We start from the raw sequence: 21308 nt of genomic DNA, 5'->3' as shown, positions 1-21308 counted from the left end.
CGCATTGCCTTTCTGAGAAATAAAGGGCTTCTGGACCCCTTTAAGGCACTATGGCAGGATCTGCACTGTCTGCCCATTGATCTCTGGGTAGAGTTTAAGGTGTTTATGAACTATAAAGCCCTAAATAAGAGAGTGCCTCTCTTCCCATGTTGTATTGCCACAACTGTAGTCAGCGGGAGCACTCAAGCTAGATCCCCTCATTATGAGAGCAGCTGGGAGGGCTTTGAGACTCTGGAACTTGCTCCCTGCCTTGGTCCAAAAATTGCCTAATTTGGCAACTTTAGGGGCATGCTTCAAAAGATATCTGTTTTGAGAAGGTTTTTAGAAAAGGCTGAGGATGCGTTTCCCAGATGACTAAGAGGAAGGAGCAACATTTCCTCTAGATTTCTTTTGTATTGAGTTGTGCATATCATATTTTCATCATGTTTAGATAGACCTTTGACTCTCCAATCCATTCATTTAAATTGCCCAGTCAGTTTGTAATTAATCACGGCATCTTCCATTCTGTTAAATATTGGGTTGAAGAGGTTTAAGATCATACCAAGTTATTTTAAATGTATCTTATATTCCTGTGCTGTACTGAATAACAGGACTTATGACCATGCCACAGGTAAACTATTTAAATCAATATTTTTTCTTATGGCACCAATATAAGTATCTTAAAATTCCCCAAAGATATCATCTGTGCAGGATTCTAACTCCTGGCTCCCAATTGCAAGACTGGTGGAACTCCTAGTTCTCTGTCTCCCCACAACCACTCATTACCCATCTCTGCTGGCTCGAGCCCTGCTTCCCTCCCTCCTTGCCCCAGATTCAATCCCACTTCTCTTCTCTCCTCTACCTCCCCCGGGAGGGAGTTGCCTTCACAGCCTGGAGCATGTAGGAGGGTACGGACTGGGCACCTCCACCCCATCAGCAGCAACTGCACAGGCCCCCTCTTCCTGCACTATAGCTCCCTGCTGGGCTGAGAGGAGTTGCCAAGTGTTGCAGCAGGAGGGCCTGGCAGGTGGAGTGGGACCCTATGCTGGCTGACTGGGCTCCCTCCCCCTCGACTCCTTACCCTCCTTGCTCTCAGGCTTCCTGTGGTGCGGAGAGGAGCCTCTGTGGGTTCCAGAAGGAGCGCCTGGGCCAATAGGCAGAGCAGGACCCTATGTAGGCCAGGCCCTCCTACTTGCTTGGGAGTGTCTGCCTCTCCCCCTGCACCCCACTAAGCTCTTTACCCTTCCTGCTGGCCCCAGGCTTTATGTGGTGCGGAGAGGACCCACCATGAGTTCCAACAAGAGGGCCTGGCAGGCAGAGTAGGTGCTGGCTGCACTTGCAGCCACCTAAGATGCACAGCCATTACCAGACTGCTGTGCAGCTTAAAGGGAGCATTGGCTTGGTGGTTGGCTGAGTTACTGTGGAACTGATGATTTTAATGCAGCTGAAGTTTAATTTAATTTTATTGATTGTATAATTATGTTAGGGCATCTAGACATTTGGAGAGGCATATTTATTTAAATTTAAATAAATAAATAAGACATTGACTTAGTTCTTATCTGGGTTCTCTGCATAGCCTGCTAAAGTGCTAAATGAGCACTGACTGAATTATGAGTTCAGACTTTCCAAAAACTTTTGCCAACTTTCCAGTAATTTGGAGCCCTCTGCTGGCTTCTGTTATACTGCTAAAAAGTAATATCATTGGTGTCATACAGTTTGGGAAACCATTGTCAGAGGTAGTAAATGAACGTATGTCTTTCTCCTTAATCTTTATTTAATACAGAAAAACATCTTTGTTCAATATTTAAACAAAATCTTTACTTAAGACCCAACCTAATCATTCTTACCACATGCCTTGTTTTCACTGGCCTGAGAAGCATGGTGTTCTAAATTCACTCTCAAATCTGAAGGTTTTAAGCTTATTTTGGCATTACTAAATCAATATTACTAATGTAGTAAAGGAAAAATTCTGAAATGTCTTATATTTTTTTTAAAAGTGAAACCGATGGCCAGGCCACAGGTGGCCGTGATTCAGGGGACTGGATCTTTACAATCAGAGAAAAAGACCCCAAGAATGTAGAGAATGGAGCAGCCCAGCCACAGGAACTAGAAAGTAATAAGGTACTGTATTAATGTTTAATGCTAAAAGCAATACTAGAAAGATCTACATCTAAACATATGAATCTAGTTTAGTCATCCAACATTTTTTCAAATTTTGTTTCACTTAAGATACTCCTTTGACAGTTTAAATATTTAAAAATCTGCAAAAAGTCCTTTAAATTATGTAGATTACAGTTGTTGCTTATATTGCACAGCTCTCTTATCAAAGTGATTTCATCCTGTAATACTTTTTCACTCTTACAGTTTGATTTTTTGTAAATACGTGTGATGTTGTTTTTAAATGTTTTATTATGGTTGACTTAGCATTTTGTACCTGCATGTGTCAAGACATTGGGAGTAAGATCAGACCCTTTTCATTTTTAGTAAGCTTCACTGTACATTCTTGGAGAAACATTGTTATGTAATGCACTTTTGTCATACAAAATCCTAATCTTTAATCATTCTTCATATTGAATTCACACCCACACATAATGTAATCACTTTACACATACTTTGATAGATGGTATTAAAACGTAATGTACTACATGAATTAGTTCATATGTATGCATGTTTACATACTCATTTTTATGTTTATATGTCGTGTATTAGAACTAGGTTTTTTATGAAACAAATATAGAAAGCAATGAGGATGCATAGCTCAGGCTCAGTTAGGGTTATTTTGAAGCTACAATGTAAATGTTCATCGCGCTCACTCTATTACAGATGTCACTCTTTTTTTTCTCTTAAAGGAAAAAGATACCCCCAGGCGTCCTTTGTCTCAGTGTTTATCTGCAATTATATCTCCTTTATTTGTGGAGGTAAGCTGCCTCTGAAAACTTAGTTATTTCTAGTATCTATATATATATGTCTCTTTGGAGAATGGCATATCCAAGGATACTGTAATTGATAGGTTAACTCTCCTTATGGTCCAGCAGTAGCATTCTGGTTTATTGGTATCTCATCTGTTTCTTCTGTTTCTTTCCTAGTTTGTTTACAGCAATGCTCATTTGTTTAGAGCAACCACATCACTTACACTAATTGAAGAGAATGAGGAGAGAAAATAAAGCTGGGAGACAATTCAATAAAGAGGGGAGGTGTGTGTTACTGCTTGGACTGCAGTGCACCAGTTTTTCCTATTATTGGGTCTTTTTGTCTAATCTGCATTCAGCTCCTCACTTCTCCCCAACTTCTGCTTGGTGGTCTAGGCTAAGAGAGTTTAAAAGGTTCAAAGCCCTGAAGTATAAATGCTGAACTTGTACTGGAATCTAACAAACTATTTTATGCAGATATTCTGTAGAATGGTTCTTTAATTTTTTATAAGTGTATTTACATATGAAGGGGAATACAGACATAATATAGAGTCAGTTACTTTAAAAAAAATCTATAGAACTGTATTTGATATCATTAAGCAGTCCTTTCCTACCCTAGCATTGCTGTAGAATAAGGACAAGATTTTCTTTTAAACCATGTTTCAATCTTTACAACTGTGCTTCCCCTGTGGGTGGAAAAAACAGAGGGCTCCAAAAGTATTTTCCTAATCAAAGGAGCCCCAGTCTTGAGGAGGCTCCTGGAAGGTTTCCATGCCACGTAGCAAGCATATTGAACACAGTAGAGCAGATACTTACCCAGAAGAGTGGTCTCTGCTCCAGAGCTTATTCAGACTCAGCGGAGAGTCGACTTGTCAGCCTCATCTGTAAAATGGTGAATAGCATTTTCCTTCCTCATGGGGATGTTGGGTCTTAAATTTATTAGAGGGTTGGACGCTTGTAGGCCGAGTGAATTGCACACTCCAGAGGCTCCTTCCATTCTTCTGTTCCCCTCCACAAGTTCCCTGTGTGCCACCCTCCTATACCCCTCTATTTCAGGGGCTCCCTGCTGCTCCCCTCCCCTCATCTCTCGTGGTAGGGGTTCTGTCCCCATCTCTTCTCCCACCCCCATGTCATGGACTGTATTTCATCCCATTTCTCCCATGGCAGGGGCACTGTGTGTGTGTGTGTCCCCCCTCTTTCCCAGAACTGCAGTTTCCCCATCCCATTTCTACCCTCCCTCTGGGGCCCTGCTTTTTTCCCCTCCCCAATTTCCACTTTCCCTATTCTGGTTTCCTGCTTTCACAGCCACACACCTGGCTCCCCGCCTCTGGATTCCTGCATCTCCCATCACCACCACTCCTCACCACTTGATTTCCTTGTGGGTCTCTGCTTAGTCATCCTCTCTTCCCCCTAAGAGCAAGTCCACTTCCTTACTCCCCTCTGGGTCCCTGCTTCCCCCCATCACCACTGCCCCATCTCTCTCGTCCCTCTTGCTTCCACTTCTCCCTCATGTGTTCCCTGCTACTCCACTCTTTTATCCCCATTTAGCTCCTTACACACTCTACCTGTAAGATTCTTTGATTCCTATTAGAATCCAAGCTACAGACACTCCCAATGCAGCAAGTTAAGCTGCTGCTTCTCATGTGTAGGCAGCAGCAGATTCCATTCCTGCAGCATCAGGGAGTGTGGGGGACCTGATTTTCCTCTGACCTAGGCTTTTTCCAGTATTCTGATTTGAACCAAAATAAATAGGATTCTGTCCAATGAGACCTAGAACATTCACTGAAATTTTAGAATTGGTCAGCTGCAATGTTCAAAGTTATTGTGTAACAGACACTCAGCGAACTAACATTTTAAAGTGCTGTGAAATCCTCACATGGAAGGTCCTATGAAAGTACAAAGTGTAGTACAAAATTAGTAAGACTAACTCTTACTTTGTACGCAACAGCACCTGTCTAAAATCTGGAAAATAGAATTGCCAGTGACCTCAGATAACCCTTGGTTTCTTGAGTTGTGGGTTTCACATCCCCCATGACCACTTTATTTTTGTGAATGCTTAGACTGCTCTTTTAGTGACCTGTGATAAAAATCTCATGTTACAAATAGTGTGTTTCTATAGCTAGACTTTTTATGATAACATTTAAAAAAAATGAATGTACTAATTCTCAGGAGTCTAGCTCTGTGGAAACATAGAAATTAATACATAATATTACATGTTCAAATATTTGTCAGATAATTACATTGTTAATGTAGTTTTACCATTTTTTTAGTTGAAAGAGAAAAGTCAGGCATATGGTGACAACATGGGGTCCATAGAAGAACTGAGAGAAGCTATTTATTTAGCTGAGGAGGCTTGTCCAGGCATTTCAGATACCATGGTGTCGCAGCTTGTACAGAGGCTTCAGAGGTAACAATAAAAATACCTTTGCATTATGACTTACAGAAAATTGCAAGACTTACTTTAATATTTGCCAAGTATTTTGTAAAATACAAGTGCCGACTGATATTTCTGTATTATAAAGATAAAATATTTTCTGATGTGCTTTTACTTTGTTTATGAAAATTTAATTGTTTAATAGAAAAATTTTCAGCCTATCAGGAACTTAAATTTCTTTTTCCTGTCTTCACTATATATACTCACTTTCACACACTGCATACTGTATGTTGAATGTGTTGTCTGCAAAGCCAAACCAGAAAAAGAACACTACCATGAGTTACATTTTAAATGATAGGTATACGAAACTGCTCAGAGATTTGCAATGTGGGATGTAGTCCCAGGAGAGATTGATTAGTGGGCTGTGGGGTGTTTGTGTGTGTGTATGTATGTATTTTAAAAAGAGTACTTGAATAGTTTACATTCATGACTTTTGACCTCTGCTGTTTCCTGGTAGAAAAGGAAGAGATCAAATATCAAATTTGGAAATTTCCTTTACTCATTGGCCTACAATGAATGTGGGTTCCAAATTTCAAGATACTAGCTCAGTGGAAATGTGTGTGTGGGGTGTATTAAATATTACATGAAAATAAAATAGAAAGTGCTGTTGTGCCCACTATAAGTAAAGGTAAAAACTGTTTGCATTTTAAAACCCTCTTCTTTTCTGGTTGTGAACTTGTGAATCATTTTCTTTCCACTCTTGAGTTCTGTCCAAAAGTGTAATTTTGAAAAGTTCAAACTAAATCTCTTTAGTTGCTAAAATAACTAGTGCCCAAAAGAAATATGTTTCAAAGTGGTCTAATAAGGATACATCAATGAATTGTGTGCACTTTACCAATATTTAAAAAAACTAAAAAAAACCAGGATAATAGTTGAAAGCAATTTATTGTGCACTCTGCATAGTATTTTTTTTAATGTTCATTAGCATTGTCCAATATGTTTACCTTAATAAATTTTTTCCCCTTTCATCACAAGGAAAATGCTCATTGAGGTTAAGCCAGTGTGTTAAGGTTTATTGTCCTCAGACTGCTGCTGGAACAATCTTGCATGACAGAGATTATATAAACATATCAACACATTTTCAAAAAGTCTTCCATCTTAACATAAAAGTAGTAAGTTGTGGATATGAATAACTATGGTTCCCTTGATTTTTGGACCTCCATATTTTTTGCCTCATTGTTTTAAATTCTTCTGCCTTAATGCAGATACTCTTGTATTTAGGATCTGGGTGCTGATGTAAATAGTTCTTACTCGTGTAAGCAATCTCATTAAAGTTAAAGACCACTTGTGATTAAGGGTATGCAAATTGAGCCCTTAGTGTGTTTGTATAATAATATACTTTTTTAAAAAATAATCTCAATGCCTGTAACCCACAGTTCTTCTTCGAGTGCTTGTTCACATCCATTCCACATTAGGTGTGCGCGTGCCGCGTGCACGAATCGTCGGAAACTTTTTCCCTCAGCGGCTCCCGTCGGGCCCGCAGGGTCTCCCTTCCCGCCAGAGCGGCTCCCCGCCCTTGCGTATATATACCCCTGCCGGCCCGACCCTCCCTCAGTTCCTTCTTACCGCCCGTGGCGACGTTGGAACAACTCTGTCTCTCGCCTGAGAGTGTCCCTTAGCATAGCCATTAGCAATAGTTAGCAGTTCGTAATATAGTTAAGTGTTTTAGTGTTAAGTAGTTGATTAGTTCTTCCCAAGGACCAAAATCTCTTGGTGATAGGGGTTTGGTCAACCCCGGCACCGGCCCTGGGCGGCGGGGCATGCCGCACGCCCAAGGCTTTAAGGTGTGTGCCGCGTGCCGCAGGCCTATGCCAGTGAGCGACCCGCACGAGTCGTGTCTCCGTTGCCTCGGGGAAGCTCACCAGAAGGAGCGCTGTAAAATTTGTAAGGCCTTCAAGCCCAGAACCAAAAAAGAGAGAGAATTTCGCCTTAGACAGCTCCTCATGGAGGCGGCGTTACAGCCCTCCTCTTCCGCGGCACCGTCCACTTCGGTGCGGAGTGCCCCGGCATCGGTACGCGACCCGACACCGGCGGCGCAGACTAAGCCCACGGTACCACCAAGGCGGGAACACGCCCGGCATCGATCTTCTTCGCCGGCCAAGTCGAAGGGCCAGCCTAAGGCCCGGGGGCGCTCCCCACACAAGAAGGTGGCACTGGCGAAGACCGCAAGTGCGGCCACGGCCGTGACGGCCCCGATACAGGTCCTGGCACCAGTGGCTCCGGCGCCGAAGGGCCCGTCGAGCCCCGGGACAAGCGCGTCGAGTGAGGAGGATGGGCTGGAGGAACTGTTGGAACAGCCCTCCACCCCGGACACATTTGAGGCAGCAAAGGACCTCATTGAATTGTCCTCCGAAAGCACACTCCGCGCTACAGACATTCCGCCGCGGCTGCCATCCAAGGGCAAACCGGCGATGATGCGCCCGTCGCGGTCGCCATCTCGGCACCGTTCATGGCGCCGGTCCCGGTCGAGCTCCGCCTCGGTGGACTCCCGGCTTCCCGCCGCACAACGGGCCACAAAACAGTCAGGGCCCGATGCGAGCGTGGCACCGCCCCAGCAGCCCGGCTCGAGCAGGCGCCGGGACGCTTCGATGGCGAGGCTCCCAAGGCCATCCTCCCGCAGCCGCTCCCGGTCCCGCGGCCAACGGTACCGTTCCAGGTCCAGATCGGCACGCCGCTACTCACGGTCCCGGTCCCGACGGCACCGCTCCCCGACACCGGACCGGCACCGCCCCACGGCACCACCGTGGCCCTCTAGGTCACCGTCCCTAGCATCGGAAGAGGGCTCGGGTCTTTCCAGATATGGCCGCAGAGGGCATGCCGCTAGAGAGCACGAGGCCTCTTGGCAGCCGCATTGGAGCCATCCTGGACAGTGGCCGTTCTGGACGCCGTGGGCCTATCATCAGCAAGGCCCTCCGTCCAGAACCTCGAGATCGGGCCCCTCAGGAGACCGGTCCCGCTCCCCACGGTGCCGCCCTACCTCCCGTGCGGAGGCCACGGTCTCCAGACCACCGGACGCAGAGAGGGCGGACTCGGCACCGAGCTCGGCACCGTCCCTGACTCGGGGCAGGGGGCGCACCCCAGAGGACCGCCCCGCTGAGGAGGAGCTACAGGAGGACGAGGACGCTCAAAAGGCCATGACCACCTCCTCCTCGCCGGACGAAGCCGTGGCGGGCACGACAGTATCCGGCCCTCCCCCTATTGACCACCGGGCGCACCAGGACCTGCTCCGCCGGGTGGCCCTCAATTTGGGTCTACAAGCAGAGGAGACGGTTGAGCAGGAGGACCCGATGGTGGACATTCTGAGCCCAGAGGGTCCCTCCAGGATCGCACTCCCGCTCATAAAAACGGTCCAGGCAAACTATAAGACCGTATGGCAAACGCCAGCCTCCTCTGCGCCAACCGCAAAAGGCGTAGAAAGGAAGTACTTTGCCCCGTCCAAGGGGTTTGACTTTCTCTTCTCCCATCCGACCCCATGTTCGTTGGTCGTCTCGGCGGTTAACGAACGGGAAAGGCATGGCCAGCAGGCCCCAGCACCCAAGGCCAAGGAAGCAAAACGACTAGACCTATTTGGCAGGAAGGTCTATTCGTCCGGAGGCCTCCAGTTGCGGATAGCAAACCAGCAAGCGATCCTAAATAGGCACAACTTTAACTCATGGGCATCTGTGTCCAAGTTCAAGGATGCCTTGCCTCAGGGCTCGCAACCTGAGTTTGCGGCCATAGTGGACGAGGGGAAGGCGGTGGCCAAAACCTCGTTACAGGCCTCACTTGACTCTGCCGACGCAGCCGCTAGAACAATCGCGTCAGGTGTGGTAATGAGATGCTCTGCATGGCTGCAATCTTCTGGCCTTCCTCCGGAGGTACAAAATATCCTCCAGGACCTGCCGTTCGAGGGTTCGGGCTTATTTTCAGAGCTGACTGACGACAGGCTGCACAGCCTCAAGGACTCTCGGGCTACCCTTAAGTCCTTAGGGATGCACACCCCTGTGACACAGAGGAAGCCGTTCAAGCCCCAACCTCCACAGAGGCAGTACCATCCTCGCCCTCGACAAGAGCCGTACCGTAGACGGGGCAGGGACAATAGGCGTAGGTGCAACAATACGCCTAACCAAGGCCAAAACCAGGGCCAAAACAAGCCGCAGCCGGGAAATAAACAAGGATTTTGAAGCTGCGATCGAGGACAGCGTACCCATCTCTTCTCCGGATCCACCCCTGGGTTTCAGGGACCGCCTGTCCCATTTTTTCCGTGCCTGGTCTCATATAACATCAGACCGTTGGGTCCTGCGCACGGTGGAGTCAGGTTACGCCCTCCAGTTCTCCTCGCCCCCTCCCTCCCACCCACCACCCCCGTCCCTCTTCAGGGACCCCTCTCACGAGCAACTCCTCATACAGGAGGTGCAGACCCTCCTCGAGGTGGGGGCGGTGGAGGAGGTTCCTCTGGACCTCAGAGGAAGAGGGTTCTATTCCAGATACTTCCTCATCCCCAAAGCGAAAGGGGGCCTCCGTCCTATCCTGGACCTTCGCAAGCTAAACAAGTACTTGCAAAAACCACGTTTCCGTATGGTCTCCCTTGGTACCATCATTCCTTCCCTGGATCCGGGGGATTGGTACGCTGCCCTCGATATGAAAGACGCCTATTTTCACATCGCCATTCGCCCGGCCCACCGGCGTTTCCTGCGCTTCACTATCCAGCAGCGTCATTTCCAGTTTACGGTCTTGCCCTTCGGCCTGGCAACAGCCCCACATGTCTTCACGAAATGCATGTCGGTGGTAGCCGCCTTTCTTCGAAAAAGACGGATGCGCGTCTACCCGTACCTGGACGATTGGCTCCTGGCGGGCCGGTCGGAGGCAGAGGTCCGCGCCCATGTGGCACTGGCGTTACAAGTATTCCGGGAACTCGGTCTGTTGGTCAATGTGCCCAAGTCATCGCTAGTCCCCACACAGAGGCTGGACTTCATAGGGGCAGTCCTGGACTCGGTGGCGGCACGGGCGAGTCTTCCCGTATCACGATTCCTGGCTGTCAAGGAGGCCGTGACCTCCATTCAGCGATTCCCTACGACCACGGCCAGATGTTGCCTGCAACTCTTGGGGCACATGGCAGCGTGCACACACGTAGTCGGGCTCGCCCGTCTCAGACTCCGGCCGCTGCAGCTGTGGTTGGCTCAGGTGTATCGCCCCAACAGAGACCCCTTGGACATGGTCGTCACGATCCCGGCTCGGGTGTCGAACGCCCTCCGTTGGTGGCTCGACCAACAGCAGGTTTGCGCGGGGGTCCCGTTCACCACCCCACAACCGACTCTGACGCTAGTAACAGACACGTCGGACCTGGGTTGGGGAGCGCACTTAGGGGACCAGCGCACTCAGGGCTTGTGGTCCAGGGAGGAACGGCTGCTCCACATCAACCTGAAGGAGCTGAGGGCGGTTCGCCTCGCCTGCCAGACCTTTCACGCCACCATAAGAGGACACAGCGTGTCAGTTCTGACAGACAACACTACCGCTATGTTTTACATAAACAAGCAGGGCGGGTCCCGGTCCTCTCCCCTCTGTCACGAGGCTCTCCTCCTCTGGGACTTCTGCATAGCCCATTCAGTACAACTTCGGGCAGCATATCTCCCCGGGGTCCAGAACGGGCTAGCGGACCGTCTCAGCCGGTCCTACCTCAGGCACGAGTGGAGGCTGAGACGAGACATCCTCCGTTCTATTTTCCTGAGGTGGGGGTTTCCCCAGGTGGACTTGTTTGCCAGCGAGGGCAACAGCCAGTGCCCGCAATTCTGCTCGTTCCAGGGTCACAGTCCAGGCTCAATGGCGGACGCCTTTGCAATCCCGTGGGGCGGAAGCCTGAAGTACGCCTTTCCCCCGTTCCCACTCATTCACAAGGTCCTCCTAAAGGCCCGCAGGGACAGGGCGACAGTCATCCTAATCGCCCCGGCGTGGCCACGCCAACACTGGTTCACAACTCTGTTGGAACTGTCCGTGACCGCTCCGATAGCCCTTCCCCTCCATCACGACCTCATCACTCAGGATCGGGGTCGCCTACTCCACCCGAACCTGCATCTCACGGCATGGCTTCTCTCTGGCTAAGTGAGGTGGAGCACAGGTGTTCCCACGAGGTCCAGCAAATCCTACTTGGTAGTAGGAAACCCTCCACGAGGGCAGCCTACCTGGCCAAGTGGAAGCGCTTCTCCCTGTGGTGTGAGCCTCAACACTCACAGCCTTTACAGGCCTCGATACCACTGATTCTGGACTACTTGCTGCACCTCAAGCGTCAAGGCCTCGCCCCCGCTTCTATTAAGGTGCATCTGGCCGCCATTTCGGCGTTCCACCCTGGGGAATCGGGCAGATCCGTGTTCTCCAACTTCACGGTGGTCCGATTCCTCAAGGGTCTGGAGCGGGTGTTCCCCTACTCGCGCCCTCCTGTACCCCCGTGGAACCTCAATCTGGTCCTCACTAAGCTTATGGGGCCGCCCTTTGAACCCCTGGCCTCTTGCTCCCTCACGCACCTTTCATGGAAGGTCGCGTTCCTCGTGGCCATCAACTCGGCTAGGAGGGTGTCGGAGTTGAGGGCCCTCACCTCGGAGCCCCCTTATACCATCTTTTATAAAGATAAGGTGCAGCTTAGGCCTCACCCTAAATTCCTCCCAAAAGTGGTTACGAATTTTCACATGGGGCAGGACATTTGTTTACCGGTATTCTTCCCTAAGCCCCATACGGCCCCAAGCCATCGCAGCCTACATACCCTGGATGTTAGGCGGGCATTGGCTTTTTACCTGGACCGTACCCGGCCTTTCCGTAAATCGTCTCAGCTGTTCGTGGCCGTTGCGGAACGCATGAAGGGCCAGCCTATTTCTACGCAACGCCTGTCGGCGTGGATCGTGCATTGCATACGTACGTGTTACGAGCTCGCCAACATGCCTGCTCCTCAGATCAGGGCTCACTCCATTAGAGCCCAGGCGTCCTCGACGGCCTTCTTGGCACAGGTCCCGCTCCAGGAGATCTGCAAGGCAGCCACCTGGTCGTCAGTGCATACCTTCACAGTCCACTACGCGGTCCACCATCAGACCAGAGATGATGCAGTGGTCGGCAGGGCGGTGCTGCAATCAGTTATTCCTTGACTCCTACCCTCCTCCAATGGTAAGCTTGCGAGTCACCTAATGTGGAATGGACGTGAACAAGCACTCGAAGAAGAAAAGACGGTTACTTACCTTCTGTAACTGTTGTTCTTCGAGATGTGTTGTTCACGTCCATTCCACTTCCCACCCTCCTTCCCCTCTGTCGGAGTCACCGGCAAGAAGGAACTGAGGGAGGGTCGGGCCGGCAGGGGTATATATACGCAAGGGCGGGGCGCCGCTCTGGCGGGAAGGGAGACCCTGCGGGCCCGACGGGAGCCGCTGAGGGAAAAAGTTTCCGACGATTCGTGCACGCGGCGCACGCACACCTAATGTGGAATGGACGTGAACAACACATCTCGAAGAACAACAGTTACAGAAGGTAAGTAACCGTCTTTTATAATACACATCTGTTTTGGCAATATAACAATATATCTTGGGTTCCATCTTAAGTGGAGTTTAATGAAGAAACCATTAATATTTGTAGATGTGAAGCATTTGTTCATACTCTGGTTTGAGAAACGTAATTATGGCTGAATTTAAATTTGTATATTGAAATTGATTATTTCTTTATTTATAAAGTTATACATAATTTAAAAAGGGCCACTTAAACTAAAATTAAGTTTTGAGTTTTTTACAGAAATCCCCAGATATATTCATAGTAACTGAACATCCATGGCTGTCATGGGATGAATTATACATGTTGTTTCAGAGAGTTTCTGTAGGACCAACCACTGTATGTTTACTAGTAAAATTAAAAACAAATGCAAATTTGGTAAAATATGTAATTGCTTTATAAAGTGTAGTGTAAATCTGTTTGATGTAGTTCAAGTTTATTCATAGTAAACTTGTCTAGAGAATGAACAAAACCAGTCACCTTAAAAAAAAAAAAAAAAAAGCCATATTAAATGAATATTAAGGACAAAGGATGTTGCTGAGTATGACCTCTTGCACCTATGCATTGCAGCAGCAGATGAGCCATACAGAAACCAACCCTCTATCAGAATATTTCAAACAGTAGGAAATGCTGTGTATAAAAACCTCTGGAAAATGTATATTTCACAGCTAAATATGTATATCAGCTAATCAGTTTTTGTACTGTATTGACATAAGCCAAATTTCGTAGAGGAAGAATTTGAGTTGTAATATGTTTGTCTATAATTATAAGAAACAAGTATAAAGAATTAATATATAATACTAGGGCTGTCAAGTGATTAAAAAAATGTGAATAAATAAATTAATCGCGATTAATTGTGCTGTTAAACAATAATGGAATACCTTTGATTTAAATATTTTTGAATGTTTTCTACATTTTCAAATATATTGATTTCAATTGCAACACAGAATACAAAGTGGTACAGTACTCTAATATTTATTTTTGCACTGTAAAAAACAAAAGAAATAATATTTTTCAATTTACCTAATACAAGTACTGTAGTGCAATCTCTTTATCATGAAAGTTGAACTTAAAAATGTAGAATTATGTACAAAAAAAACCTGCATTCAAAAATAAAACAATGTCAAACTTTAGAGCCTACAAATCCAATCAGTCCTACTTCTTGTTCAGCCAATCCATCAGATAAACAAGTTTGTTTACATTTGCAGACGATAATGCTGCCCGTTTCTTGTTTACAGTGTCACCTGAAAGTGAGAATGTATTTGCATGGCACTGTTTGTAGCCGGCATCGCAAGATATTTACGTGCCAGATGAAGTAAAGATTCATGTCCCTTCATGCTTCAGCCACCATTCCAGAGGACATGTGTCCATGCTGATGACGGGTTCTGCTCAATAGCCGTCCAAAGCAGTGTGGACCGACGAATGTTCATTTTCATCATCTGAGTCAGGTGGCACTACCAGAAGGCTGATTTTCTTTTTTGGTGGTTCAGGTTCTGTAATTTCCGCGTTGGAGTGTTGCTTTTTTAAGACTTCTGAAAGCATGCTCCACACCTCATCCTTCTAAGATTTTGGAAGGCACTTCAAATTCTTAAATCTTGGACCAAGTGCTGTAGCTATCTTTAGAAATTTCACATTGGTACCTTCTTTGCATTTTGTCAAATTTTGCAACGGAAGTGTTGTTAAAATGAATAATATGTGCTGAGTCATCATCCGAGACTGCTATAACATGAAATATATTGCAGAATATGGGTAAAACAGAGCAGGAGGCATACAATTCTCCCCCAAGGAGTTCAGTCACAAATTTAATTAACACATTATTTTTTTAATGAGCGTCATCAGCATTGAAGCATTTCCTCTGGAACGGTTGCCGAAGCATCAATAGGCATATGAATCTTTAGCACATCTGGCACGTAAATATCTTACAACAGTGTCATACGAACGCCTGTTCTCACTTTCAGGTGACATTGTAATTAAGAAGTGGGCAGCATTATCTCCTGTAAATGTAAACAAACTTTTTCATGTTAGCGATTGGCTAAATAAGACTGAGTGGACTTGTAGGCCCTAAAGTTTTACATTGTTTTGTTTTTGAGTGCAATTATGTAACAAAAAAAAAATTAAGTTGTACTTTCATGATAAAGAGATTGCACTACAGTACTTGTATGAGGTGAATTGAAAAATACAATTTCTTTTGTTTATCATTTTTACAGTGCAAATATTTGTAATCAAATATACTATAAATGAGCACTGTACACTTTGTATTCTGTGTTGTAATAGAAATCAATATATTTGAAAATGTAGAAAAACATCCAAAATATTCAATAAATTTCAATTGGTATTCTATTGTTTAACAGTGCGATTAAAACTGTGATTAATTATGATTAATTTTTTTAGTTAATCGCGTAAATTAACTGTGATTAATCAACAGCCCTATTTAATACATATCCCTTAACCAACCCTCTAACTCCTCATCTGAATCCCTCTGTTATACTCACACCTTCAGGCAGTCCCTCTTCTCATCAATAATACTTGCTTTATCTTACTTTACTTAATAATACTTTATCTGTTGTTCAGGGTCTTGTCTTTTTTCTTATCTTATTATCATTGTAAACTCTTTGCAGTAGGGACTGTCTTTACCTGCATTTGCACATTGCTATTTAATTTTATGGTGCTGTATAAATTACTTCAAAGAAACTCATTGTATTATTACTCATTTAATGATACTGTAATTAACACAATGATTTTGTAGTTAAAAATAATTAATATTCCTAAAACATAAAACCAGTTCTTCTTTCTTTTAAATACATTTTCAATTTTTATTGCCATACATTTTAAAATAATTTTTATTAAGTTGACCACTTTTTAAGTTTATAAAGTTTATTAAGTTTATCAACTTTATTAAGTTGACCCTGCTGTCATAAGAAAAGTTGAAAAGCTTTATCAGAGACTTTGCATAATTTTTAGCCCCCTCTGTGTAGGATAATCTGCTGTCCATGCTCTGTTAGCAGTTTGAAGCTGAGTAAGCCTGAGAGGTTGATCAAAAAGTCTTTACAAAAAATTATTTCAAGACTTTAAAACTAAACTTCCATCAGAAAAATGTTTTTGCATTTGAATAACAGGCTTTTTCAGGCATATTCATCTTTTTTGTCAGTTTCAGATAATCATAGAAATGTAGGACTGCAAAGCACCTTGAGAGGTCAGCTAGTCCAACTCCCCATCCTGAGGTAGGATCAAATATACCTAGACGAACTCTGACAGGTGTTTGTCTAACCTGTTCTTAAAACCGCCCTGTGACAGGGATCCCACAACCTCCCTTTGGAAGTGTATTCCAGTGCTTAACTATCCTTATAGTTAGAAAGATTGTCCTGTTATCTAATCTAAATCTTCCCTGCTGCAGTTAAGCCGATTACTTCTTGTCCTACCTTCAATGGACATGGAGAAGAATTGGTCACTGTATAATAGCCCTTAGAAACCAGGTTTTCTAAACCTTTGATAATTTTTGTTGCTCTCCTCTGGACTCTCCAGTGTAAGAAAAATATTGGCAAAGTGTGGTGCCCAAAACTGGACACTGTACTCCAGCTGAGGTGTCACCAGTGCTGAGTAGAGTGGGACAATAACCTCCCGTGTCTTATGTATTGCACTCCTGTTAATACATCCCAGAACGATACCAGCCTTTTTTGCAAATGCATTGTATTTGATCCACTATAACCCACAGGTGCTTTTCTGCAATACTATAGTCTAGCTAGTTCTTTGTATTTGTGCATTTGAGTTTTCCTTCTTACGTGTAGTACTTTACACTTGTCTTTTATTGATTTTCATCTTGTTGATTTCAGACCAATTCTCCAGTTTGTCAAGGTCATTTGAATTCTAGTCCTGCTCTTCAAAATGCTTCCAATCCCTCCCAACTTGGTGTCATCCACAAATTTTATAAGCATACTCTTCACTTCATTATCCAAATCATTAATGACGATCCAAGTTACTAATTTCAGATATTCCTCTCTAACACAGCTATGAAGGTGAAATGATATCACTTATTTGTGCACACTTCAGTATACTTTCAATATTAAATACTGTTGCCATTTGATCACATCTTTGAACAAAAGTATAGTCTTTTTATAGTATCAAGTTCTTTTCTTTACACATTTTAATGTCTAAAACTATCTTTTCACTGGTGATCGCGATAATTCTTGCCATTAACAAGATTTTATATTTTAAAGTACAATACCTAGCCCTAACAAGTTGTGGTGAGCGCCGAGGAACAGTAGAAATTCTTAAACGGGTTCTGGTGTAGTGATTAGAAAGAGCATATTCTGGTCTCTAATATTCTTTTAAAATTTAGTGAAACTTAATATATTAAACTTTTCTTCCCCTCTCCACCCCCACACCATCCTCCCCCTCCACCCCCCAAAATAGCTTTGGAATGGGAAAGCTATTTTTTCTTTTGGTGGGAGGGAGGAAGGTCTAGTTCAAAAACTTTTTTCTGCCCCAGAACACTTTGAGGTGGCTGAGATACCAAGTTTCCCAAGGTAGGGGTTTTGAATGAAAACACACAGGATTTATTAAATGATTGTGTACCCATTAAAAGACATTTGAGGATTGATTGTAGTTATTCTGGTGAACAGAACCATAGTTATGCACTTGCAATGTCTTATTTATATGATATTCAGGTCTGTAGCTTGTTTTTTGTTTTTTTTAAAGTCAGAGTGTCAAAGTATGATCCTGAAAGGAAGAAAGCTTTAAGTTCCTACTTACAGCACAATTTAATGACTTTTTAATCGTTCTTTGTTATGTAACAAGAGTTTGAAAGTGACCAAAAATAACCATTTCTTTTCTTCTCCAGATATTCACTAACTGGAGGAAGTACTTCGTCTCACTGAAGTATTGGTTTTGAATTTTTCAAAATCAACAGGCCATCCTGTGGTGTCTGCATTGAGGAAGTGCTCTTTAATGTTGATCTACCGCTCAATAAATGGAGTGCTCTTCAGTGAAAAGACATTTCTGAATGTGCAACAGCAAAAATGAAGTCTCTCAGATGGGGTGTTGTTTTTCAGCTCCTTAAAGCTATAGTTTTTTTTAAACCATAATGCACATATTTAAGGGAGAAGTGTCTTTTTATGACATCTGCAATGTATATTTACGTTTGTGATAAGGACACTGAAGATATTGTGAAATCTCAGGTATTTTGCTTTAAGATAACTCCTTTGGGAGATAGAAAAGCGTTCTGTTGGATTTGTGTACAGATTTGTATATAGTGTCATTTTTGTACTGAAACCCTTTAAACCTGTATAAGGAGTCACTGTGTACAAAATGACCAAATCTTCTGTAGATAATGTTAGTGAGGTAAATATTTGACAGGCCATAACTGAGTATTGCGTTGCCTTTATTACATGTAAAATTTCAATTATGTGACAAGTGATTTTGGTTTGATTTTGTATTTGAAGGGTTCACCATGAAAAGATAGTAAATGCCCTATTATGGAAATCTCCTATTTGTACCTCAGCGTATCCAAATTTCCTCATTTGTCCTGCATCCCTCTCTTTTTTACACTTGGAAGCTGGCTTTCTGATTATGGTACTACTTCTGGTTTATTTAAATTTAACACATCTTGTCTCATATAAAGCTTTAAATTGTTTATTTTTTCCCTACAGAATTTTTTCACTTTTACATTTCAGTTTTAAATTGTGCCCGTGTAGATTCTGAATCATATGTATTGTCCAGGTTTAGTAATATATACTTGTTGAAGCTTGTTGTGAAATCTAAATACCTTTTACATCTATACATATCTGAATGCTTACATAAATAAATTTTATAACCTACGTATATTTTGAAATCTTGAAATATCTTACAACCTTGGCTTTCAGAGAGTGGATAAATGTTTCATAGACGGGGCAGCTGTTTTTAATTATAAAATGAAATTGTCTCGGGGAGTAAAAGAAAAAAATTGAATTTATCAGTATATAGAAAGGCCCAATCCTGCAGTCCTTAAGTCTATGCATCTCCTATTGAAACTGATGGGAGTTACAGACATCAGTATTGCAGGACTGGGCCCAAAGTACAGAATATTCCATAATCTCTATCACAAAAAAGTATGTGAATTTTGATCGGTTGAAATGAAAATCTCCAGCACTGCTGTGGTCACTTCTGAATAACTTTATTAAGTGTTTCAGTCTCCTTGGAAATGGTAGTTGTATGTATTTTGTGAAGTGACATCTCTTCATGGTATTTACTATATAGTTTAGTATAGTTTGCTTTACCAAGGGCAGAAATAAGTAATTTGTTTCCTTGGTAGGCAGGAGAGGGAGGAGTTTGTCTTGTTTTACTCCACAAATTGATAATTACACGTCAGGTGTGTATTTTTGCTGCAATGTAATTGTCAGATCTCTAGTTATCTGTTCTCACATTATTTTAGAACTAGAAAACAAATGACTCTTGGAAGCGAATGAAATAAATGAATAACGTAGATACACTATACCTGCCAGCCTATAGCATAATTTTGCCAGGGAAAGGCTGATTGTTAAATGGTGTGGTTCCTATATAATGAACTAAAGAGCTGTTTTTCAACCCTCTCAACTTAATTATCATTTTAATGATTATGTACTATTTTGTGTGCTCTTCAAGGTATGAAGACATAGTTTAATCTAGAGGAAATAAACACACAACTGCCCCTTTACTAACTGGAAATGTGCATTTGAATCTTGATGCAGTGAAATGAGGAATTTACCCTTTTCAATGCAGAAATCAACAGAGTCAGTTCTACCATTTGAGAATATGTAGTGGTAGTAGTGTGGGTGGCATATAGAAATAATCAGAGATAAACTGAAGTTTGAATGGAACCACTGAAACCTTCTCAATGTCATCTGTTACTATAAGAATGTCTTTAAATTGAAATGAGCTAGTTGGGAAAGAGCACACTTTGAAGATTTAGAGGCAAGTCAGATTTACAAGACAATATGGAGTTTCATTTTGAAATTTCTGAAGCAGAAGTTAGTCAGAAAATTGTCAGGTGTTCAGAAGATGTAATCATTGACCTGTCCTTTTATTTTGTTATGAAAAACTACCCAGTTTGAGACTCATTGAGGATGATTGTAACAGATGATGCTTGGTGAAGGCAACCTTTGATTAAATAACTAAACAGATACACAGTTAGGTGGCCAATTGGCCAAAAGCATAAGACTTAAAAAGAAAAACATAGTTAATTTATGGTGTAGATCTGAGTATTTTTATATATAATATAATATATATATGTTAATGCAGATGAATCTTCATATACGATGATTCACTTCAAAAATCAACATTTTGTCTTGAATGTAAAATGACAATCATTTGCTGGAGAAAAATGTTTCAGAAATAAATCTGTACCAGTAATAGAAAACTTCTTTCATTTGAGGTCAATATGTCTCTGAGATGAGTATGGCATAAGCAGTCTCTGAGGTAAGATACGTAAGAAAATTTTAATATTATTTTGAGAAAATGTCTTCTGCTAAGAACTTGACATTATACCATTGCACTTAAGCTAAGTTTTTCTGGTACTGGTAATGCAGCTATTTCAAAATTTATCTTGAGTAGAGTGAAGGCTCAATCCAAATTTACCTTACTAACAAGTATTACGCTAGTCATGCAGATGTTGAACTCAGTGGACTCTTCACTTGTAAGAGATTGCGAGACTAGGCATTAAATAAACTGTTAAAAAACAAAAAAGTTAACCAGAAAAATACTTTGAAAATGGAAAGATGTTTTTGTGTGTGTGTGCATCAGGTGTGTGTGTTTTTAGTTAATAACCTTAATTTCCCTTGCAGTTGCACTACTGTAGTTGATAAACACTGTTTAGTAGAGCCTGGTGGCATTACTAACAAATCATTGCACCAGGCCTCTGGTAAAATAATGAAACAGTTCTTCTGTTTCTCACAATGTAATCAAGTGCCATTGCCTCTTGAAAGCTCCAACAGTTTGTAAATGGTCCTTGAGTTGTACTTGTGAAGTGTCTGGTTCAGTTCTTGATCTTTTAAATAGCACTTTGGTTTGTTGTTTTTTTGTGAACACATAGTACTGATGTCTGTTTGTAACAGTTTATTTCCTTTCTTAAAGAAACATAGCTAACGTATTTCAGCTACCAATATGGCAATAAAGCGGGAGATCATCAGGAAGTGTTCATATAGGTATAAGTGTGCATAGGTATAGTGCAACGGTCAATAAAGATCACAGAAACTAAATTATTCTTGTAGTGTGTGTGTGTGTGTGTGTGTGTGTACTTGGGGACTGGGGACATCTTAAAATGTAGCAGAAAGTCTGCGAACCTAGTTCTTCAGACTGCATAAAATTTGAAGTGCTGTCAATTGCACTGGGCATATGTAGTAGTTCTATCATATGTGATTGGGTTTCTGCCCTTCTTTAAGCATGCATTAAATTGTTCTCTAGGCAGAATCTAATGTGTACATTTTGTTTTCTATAACACTGCTGACTGTTTATACCCTCTGTACCTAAACTTCACT

The 21308-nt window shown here is 43.1% G+C and overlaps 1 protein-coding gene across 1 annotated transcript in view; it reads left to right on the top strand.

Annotated features, from left to right (window-relative positions):
* The window catches only part of STK24 (serine/threonine kinase 24), a 113598-nt gene extending 92602 nt beyond the window's left edge, over positions 1 to 20996 (top strand). The window contains exons 8-11 of the mRNA XM_024204298.2: positions 1977 to 2100; positions 2829 to 2897; positions 5159 to 5295; positions 17660 to 20996. Coding sequence (XP_024060066.1) covers positions 1977 to 2100; positions 2829 to 2897; positions 5159 to 5295; positions 17660 to 17696 — 367 coding nt within the window. The 3' untranslated portion in view covers positions 17697 to 20996. The remainder of the gene's footprint in view (positions 1 to 1976; positions 2101 to 2828; positions 2898 to 5158; positions 5296 to 17659) is intronic.
* Positions 20997 to 21308: the final 312 nt, after the last annotated feature.

The sequence above is a fragment of the Terrapene carolina genome, unplaced genomic scaffold, assembly GCF_002925995.2.
Source record: "Terrapene carolina triunguis isolate 2854851 unplaced genomic scaffold, T_m_triunguis-2.0 Scaffold21, whole genome shotgun sequence".
In the NCBI taxonomy this organism is placed as follows: domain Eukaryota; kingdom Metazoa; phylum Chordata; order Testudines; family Emydidae; genus Terrapene; species Terrapene triunguis.
The sequence above is the reverse complement of the archived record's forward strand: the minus strand, read 5'-3'. Positions and strand labels throughout refer to the sequence as shown.